The following is an 8,142-nucleotide window of genomic DNA, read 5'->3' on the forward strand; positions in this document are numbered from 1 at the left end:
TAAACACTTTGGAGATCGAATCAGAGGATTCAATACAGAGATTGTTACCATAAATTTCATAAATACAATATTATTTTGTACACATGTTCTTGTCTCATTTGTCGCAGAAAATTCGTGTTTACAATAGGGGAACAACTTCTCCGCCCTACCTCAATATGGGGAATATATATTTTGGTGGGAGTCATGAGACACACCTAGAAGTAACAATATATCCATATAAAAAAATAAATATACATATATTATTCTAAATGAGGCAGGTTCAGATTGGATACTGATGTCCTTCATGAGGACTGTAAACCTTAGTTTCCTTTTGTATTAGTTATTTCCTCTCAATATTATATTGACGCCTTTTTAAAAATAAATAAATTAGTTAAAAGAGATTTTAAGTTCAAATTGTTACTCTCAGTTGTTAAAACGAAGTACTCATTAAATAGTGAAACTCATGAAAGGCAAATATAGCTGCTTCTGGGCAGTTTTATTACTTGAATCGCAATCAAATTATCAACACCCAAACCCTGAATTTAAAGAAGAAATTAACAATCAATCATATCGTACTACACACAATTGGCTTCTGTGTGTATCCAGGCCAACTCCTCATCTATTTACAGTATTAAGTAGGCATACTCAAATTCAAAACTTGCTTTTCTTGCACGCAGAAAAACAATCACAATCACAAGAGAGAACGATAGGAATTATGGGGGAAGTAAGAAACTATGATGGGAGCTCCCGACGACGACGACGACAATGATTTTGATTTGCTTTTCTTGGATTCCTTTAAAGAAGTAGCTTTTGCACTGCCTCCTGCATCATCTGAGACCTGTGAGTTTGACAATGGCATGAAGCAATTGAGAATGGGCGAAAAGATAGCCATTTGTTTGTAAGAATAGTGGAAAGTGGTGAAGGCTGATTGTGTGGGTTTATTTAGACTTGAGCGGACATGATCAGGATAAATGTCGTCCTATATTTATAGTGAAATAGAAATGAGACTTTTTAATCAAAAAAAATAAATGAGACTTTGTCAATTATCTTGGAGGCGAAGGAAGATTTCAAGACCATAGATCATTAATTTTACATCGATGGTTCCGTGTTCCTTCATATAATGCACGCGGCCTCTTTGACCAGTGTTGAAATTTCAGGTTAACCTCAAGCAAGATATTTTGTTCGCCTTATTTTATTTGAGATTTTTTTGTTTGAGTGCTGCTAAACGAAACCTGAAATTAACTGAATAACTCTACTACCAAACTATTTATTGAATTACTAATTTATCCTAATATAAAATGACTAAAAAAATATATATTAAATTATGAAACAAATATAATTTTAATAAGTATACCCTACTTGCCACATATTCAATCATAATCAAATAGCGAGCACTAGCAGAGTGGCAAGGAGGTGTCGTTGAATGTTCGAAGGTCCTGGTTCAGGGTTGGCAGCTTGACTGCAGCATTGGGTGGGCAGCTTGACTGCAGCAAAAGGAACAGCAACTGCAGGAATTTTACATCGCTACAGAAAGAATTGGACATGGGGTGCAAAAAAGTCTGCTGCTTCGTATCTGGTTTCAAGAATCTATCCACGTTGTAAACCAAAGGAGAAAGAGACACTAAACTTAAGTAACACGATTTTATTTAATTTATTCCATTTTTTTTAATAAATTTTTTCTCATGTGAAGAAAACAAAAATGTAAAGCGTTACAAGTGTGGTATACAGTAGAAAAACATAAACGACACAGCAAAATATTACAAGTACATGTAGGAGGAAGAGAAATAAACAACACAAACAGACATGTACACTACATTCTTGGGAGAATAGGCTCTTTCAATTAAATCCAGTTCCCAAATAACATTGGTAACATACCTATTTAAAGACTTATCTCATCATAATTAAAGACTCTTCATCATCCTACTAATACATAAAACTAACTCACTAATTAATACATGAACTTATTAAAAAAGAGAATAAGAAACATCTCAATATAATAACTTCTTGAATGCAATGATCAAGCATATTTGGTTTATTTCTCCAACAGTACGAAATGAGGCATTGCAGACAGATTATGATCATTTGTGAAGGCGATAGGAAGGAATGGCAATTAGACGTTTTGCCCTTGCAACCGTTATGCCAAACACCTCAGTCATGTCCAATTCTTCTGGCAACATGTCATTCGGAAGTTCCCAATCAAAACAATGGACAAGTTGTGCCAACATTAACTGGACCACAATAAGGGCTAACTGAATTCCTGGGCAACGTCTTCGGCCAGAGCCAAATGGGATAAGCTGAAAGTGATTTCCTCTAACATCAACATCGCTACCATCAAATCTTTCTGGTATGAACTCCTCTGCATCGATCCAAGCACTCGGGTCTCTCCCGATTGCCCACGCGTTTATGATAACGTGCGATTTTTTGGGTATGTGGTAGCCATTGACGGTGCAGTCTTCAGTGGCTGCATGAGGAATCAACAATGGCCCAACTGGGTGTAGCCTCATGGTTTCCTTCACTACCATGCTCAGGTAGTCCAATTTCCCCAAGTCTGATTCCTCCACCATTCTCCCCAATCCAACAACATCTTCTAGCTCCTTTTGGACTTTCTTCATTGCCTTTGGATTCCTCATGAGCTCGGACAGTGCCCACTCGACCGTAACTGATAATGTGTCAATGGAGCCCACCAACATATCCTGCAAAGAAATTTGCCATTTTTTCACATAATTTAGTGTAGCAGACATAGTCGAAACTATATACGCATGATAAATAACAAAAGGGACATGTATAACAGATCAACTGAAACAAAATTCCACATAATAATGGTTCAGATTTACAATCTTAAACCTTGACATGTTAAATTGTCTCACAAGAAATGATTTCGTTTTACTTCGAGTAATGCTAGAATAGGAGGACAAAGAATTAAAATGATGCAACGATTTGGTGTTTAGTGCCACCATGCCTCTATGTAAGTTTTTGTGTATACTAACAAATATTATGGCTTTGATATGAGGGCGTTCGATTCGGTATTCAGATTGTTCAGATCCCATGAAGGCCACCATGACATCAACAAAGTCTTTAGTCCTTTCTCCCTCGTTAGATTGAATATGCTCGTCAATGACCTTCTCAAAGAAGGTATCTAACGCCTTGTTAACAGACTTCATCTGCTTCGTGAAACCTTGGAGGTCGAAGGGAGCTATAAAAGGAATGTAATCACCCAAGTTAGCGGCGACTATCAATTGGATGCCCTCTTTGATCACAGACCTGATACCCCTCGCATCAAACTCCTCATCCCTGTACATCTTCCCAAGCACCATCCGGCAGCTTATGACCTCGCTGAGAGATGAGACATTGTCACTCAGATCAACAGCAACACGTCCATTATCGGCAGTGGCTCGAATAGACTCAACACAGAGAGCAATCGCATCTCTCCTCATGGACTTGAAGGAGTTGATTTTGTGGTTGCTGAGCAACTCAAGGGTGCACATCTTCCGCATGTCTCGCCAATATGCACCATATTCAGAGAAAACCAAGCTCTGCCCAAAAGAGATGTGCTCTGCTCCTTCATGTGGTGGCCTACTTGCAAAAACAAGGTCGTGTGTTTTGAGGAACAGCTCGGCAGCTTGTGGAGATGAGACAACAATGGTGTGCATAAGGCCTAATCGCATGTACATGATGTCGCCGTATTTTTGGGCCAGCCGATGAAGATCCTTGTTGGGGAACTTCCCGAGCAAGTGAAGGCTTCCAAAAATGGGAAACCCTCTTGGACCAGGGGGTAACATCTTCTTCTTGTTCTTCCACCATGCTTGCAGGATATGAACAAAGGCAAGCAACCCAATTGTTGCCCAAATCCAAAGCATTGCTCTTTGAGGATGAGCTCAAATGGTTGACTAGCTGAGTGTGTATAAGAGGAGAGAAGTCTCTCTATGCTCTTCTCTGTATGCTTTGTTTCGTTGTGTTTAATGAATGATCTACACATCACACGATATTGATAAAGTATCCCAAGGCACCATTAATTTCAAATGCAATAGCTACCACATACCTAAGTTCGTCCTTATCCAATAATTTTATTCAATTATGGAGCAATACAGTATACATAGCGTTTTTGTTCTGCCTTTATCTGTGTCTTTTTTGCATCTCATAATTTTCTCTTTAGAACAGACAAAGGCCACAGATCAATCCGAAGACCATGGTAACAAAGGCCATTGTTCTTTCGTGGCCAAACCACGGATCATGTCATCGTGTTTGTTACATACCTATTACACTTTTTGACGGCATAGGTCAGGAAAAACTTTCATGCGTCTGATAAATTATGTTTTTTTTTCTTTTCAAAATTAAATATTTCTTTTACCAACGGAAAAGAGGAAACTCAATTTTAAGACCTTTTCGTGGAACTAGTTGATTTTCTGTTTTTAATAGACTAAAGAAAAAGGGTACGTAAAAACATGAATCATATGCGCAAGAGTAGATAAATGCTTTCGTTCATGAATCATGTGCGCAGGAGTAGGCAGCATTTTTAGGCCATCAATTACATAACGAAGAGCATTTGCACCTGAATGTTACATGATCATGAGATGCAAGGTAAGAAATGAAAAAGAAAAATTTATCCTAAGAACTAATCAAATCCTACAAAAAAAATTCGAAATATGTTTTTAGTTCAATTGAAATTCTATGATTGTTTTGCTTTTTTCCTTTTTGTTAATTAGAGAGCGGGGAATCGAATTTGAAATTACTTTCAACATTGGAATGAAAAATACCACTAGACCAATAGCTAATTGGTGAAAACCATGTTTTTTTTTTTTGGGTCTGTAAAAACCATGTTTGCTGTCTTTTTAATAACAAGTATTATTGTATTGTGGTTTTGTTGTGGGTGAGTATAAACCATGTTTGAATCTAGGTTATGCTTTGAATTTCTATTTCAATCAATATAAACAGATGAGTGTTTAAGTGGTTATTTATTTATTGTTTTTTTTCAGGATTCTCCTTATGATAAAGATTGTTCCTATAAGACAACGTCACCTAAAAGAAAAAAAAACAATCTACCATGAAAACATAATATCCAAGTCAAATGATGGAGAACTCGTCAATGTAATTACTTCATCTTTAAAATGTAATTTTCAATTTGTAATTGTTTTTCTTTTATCAATATAAAGGAGTTATTCATATGTGAAATTTTTTTAAATAAAATATCCCTTTTTTTCTTTCATTTTTGGAAAATATCTCAAAAATAACAATTATAATGTGTATATATGAGATAAGAAGAGGTGAAATTTGATAATGAAAGTAAGAAGTGGGTAAAATCATTACTATTCAGAGTAACAACTCTTTGCTCCCCGCAGGTGTCACCTTGACTGAGACCAATTATGCCTTATGGTCTCAAGTCATGGAGATGCGCATTACTACACGCAAAAAATTAGGTTACCTAACCGGTGACACTCCAAAGCCTCCTGAGCTATCCCCCACCTACAACAAATGGTGTACCAATAACTTTCGGGTCAAGGGGTGGTTAATTGCACAATTTGAAGAACTTAGGATGTTTGAAACTGAGTCTATTTATGAGTTCTAAGAGAGTTGAGATGATCACAAATGAAGCCATGAGTCTTGGTCAACCAATTGAAGAACTTCTTGTTGTTCAGAAAATTCTTTGTGTACTTCCTTCTAGGTTTAGAGCAAAGAAAACCTCAATCATGGAAGTCCAAAACTTAAATGAAATTAAGCTTGGTAAGCTTGTAGGTAAATTGAAAACCTATGAGATGGAGTTTAATATGGAGGAAAATGACACTAAAAAATCAAAAAATGTTACACTTCAAGGAGTGCATGATACCTCACTGAAAGGTGGTGAAAAATCCTCAGCTTTTGAGGATGAGATGGTTTTGTTTGTCAAAAAAACTTAGAAGAATTCTCAATGATAAAAGGAAGTTTTCAAGAGAGGATAGTTCTGGAAGTGAGAGAAAATTTAGACCATCAACTGATCGGTCTAATAAGCGGAACAAGGATGTCAAACCCTTCACTAAAGACTCTAGGAAATTCGTCAAATGCTTCACATGTCGAGGCATTGGGCACTATGCTGCCGATTGTTCAAACAACCAGAAAAAAAAAATTACTCCAAGGAAAGGACAAAGCCATGAAAGTAAGCTGGAGTGAGAGTGAAAGTGATGTATCTCAAGAGGATTCATCTTCTTCTGATGATGATGACTATAGTCTGAAATATCAAATATATCGACGAAATATCGAAGATATTTCAGTTTTTTCGAATCACGGATATTTCGGAACATATTCATGTACATATCGTATAAATATCGACAATATCGACGATAATATCAGAAAATATCGATGTAAAGTGTAACACCCCGACCCCAAATTTCTCCAAAATTTACCCTCATTTAATTAATTAATTATTTAAGGGTATTTTAGTCATATTTTTAACCGGAGAGAGTTTGGGACCGCGACTTGTATTTTTGGATAGGTCGTACTGAGACGAGTTCATAGACACATAGTGGGCTCGAATCGGAGTTGTAACGAGAGAGATATGGTCAAAAGAAATCCAGTGGCACAATCGTAAATATTTCGAAATGGGATTTTTTTATAAAAAACCTGATTTTCTCTCTCTCTCTCTCTCTCTCTCTCTCTCTCTCTCTCTCTCTCGCGGGTCTCTCTCTCTCCTCTCCCTCGCGCGCGACAGCCGGCCACGTTTTGGCCGGCCGTGCTCTCCTCCGGCCACCAATGGCGACGGGACCGGTACCAAAATGACCGGGCCGTCGTCCTCTTCCTACCCCAGCCAGCTCCCGCCTCCAGCCGCCGTGGTTTCGCCGGAATTTGGAGAAGAAGCGGCCGACGTCGCCGGATTTTCAAAGCCGTCGATCTCCCTCCTCCGGCCACCAATTCCGTCGACCCAGGTATGGATTTTGAACCTCTCAAGCTGCTCTAGCTGATGGTTGGGTAGGATTAGATCGATTCTTAGCGTAGATCACTCGATTTTCGAATTGAAAATCGGTTGAAACTTCGGCCGCCGTGATCGGCCATTTCCGGCCACTTTTTGGGGTAGGTCCAAGAACAAAAGTGGCTCCAAATAGGGTGTTATACCTAGGGTAGGAGTTTGGAGCCGAGATGTTGAGATTTTCCGGCGAAGCATTATCGCTTTGGGCACCCACGCGCTGCCGGCGCGTGCGGCGGCGCGTGGGCACTGTAGAAAAAGTAGCGATGTGTTCCGATGAGATCCTTAGGTTGTCACGAGTGCGTAGGATTTCGCGGATCTCAATTCGGACGTCGTTTGACTATCGAACGGATATTCGCCTATTGCGCGTTATCCGGGTTCGATAGGTTGGGACCGTTGGATGGTCCCAAATTTAATATATGTTAATCTAGGTATTTCTAGGATCGTGTAGGAATTCACGGATCGTGAATCGGAGCCCCGGATGTTCCGAATAATAATTTTAAATTTATATTTTATATTAACCGTCAGATCGTGCGATCGTGAGCAATCCGACCGTCCGATCTGAACCAAACTTGCAGGACAAGTGTCCTATACCTTGTAGAACCCATAGAGACTTTCGGATCGGAAATTGGAGGTCGTGGGTTCTGCAGGTCCGGTTGACCAGGGTTAGAGTAGTTTGACCCTTGGTTGACCGTGAGTCTCCCGGAGTAATCTCACCTTTCTAAGAGGGGAGGATTATCGGGAGCTAGACTATTGTGGAGGGTTACACAATATTAAAATTAATTTATATAACTATAATTATATATGGTTGTACAAGGGTACAACAGAGTCTAGAATGTCAGTTTGGAGTGCTATACGCACTACTTTAGGTACCTCCCCAGATTTTGGATTCGCTGCAAGCACCACCAAGTGAAAGTTAGGTCCCGCGTGGCGTAGGTTATCCGGCGTTGGGACAGACCCCATACGTGGCGTTGGTTGTACCGGCGTATGGGGAGATTTGCAATATGATGTTCAGGTCTCACGTGGCGTAGGTTATCCGGCGTTGAGACAGGCCCCGTACGTGGCGTTGGTTGTACCGGCGTACGGGGAGATTATGTGATATGATGTTGAGGTCCCGCGTGGCGTAGGTTATCCGGCGTTGGGACAGGCCCCATACGTGGCGTTGGGACAGGCCCCATACGTGGCGTTGGGACAGGCCCCATACGTGGCGTTGGTTGTACCGGCGTATGGGG

At 39.6% G+C, this 8,142-nt stretch overlaps 1 protein-coding gene across 1 annotated transcript; it reads right to left on the reverse strand.

Moving 5' to 3' along the window:
- Positions 1,785-3,955, reverse strand: LOC18786606 (cytochrome P450 CYP736A12). Its single transcript, XM_007221069.2, has 2 exons — positions 2,967-3,955; positions 1,785-2,672 (listed from the first exon to the last, which is right to left on the reverse strand). The coding sequence occupies exons 1-2, from the start codon at positions 3,834-3,836 to the stop codon at positions 2,058-2,060; spliced, it is 1,485 nt and encodes a 494-aa protein (XP_007221131.1). The 5' UTR covers positions 3,837-3,955; the 3' UTR covers positions 1,785-2,057.

The sequence above is a fragment of the Prunus persica genome, chromosome G2 (assembly GCF_000346465.2).
Source record: "Prunus persica cultivar Lovell chromosome G2, Prunus_persica_NCBIv2, whole genome shotgun sequence".
In the NCBI taxonomy this organism is placed as follows: domain Eukaryota; kingdom Viridiplantae; phylum Streptophyta; class Magnoliopsida; order Rosales; family Rosaceae; genus Prunus; species Prunus persica.

What these genes read in the sequence shown, in the direction of transcription:
- LOC18786606 (XM_007221069.2), bottom strand. Translation starts at nt 3,836, where the DNA reads ATGCTTTGGATTTGGGCAACAATTGGGTTGCTTGCCTTTGTTCATATC. An exon ending in ATATCAAAGCCATAATATTT is followed by an intron (nt 2,673 to 2,966) that starts GTTAGTATACAC and finishes ATTTCTTTGCAG; the next exon opens with GATATGTTGGTGGGCTCCAT.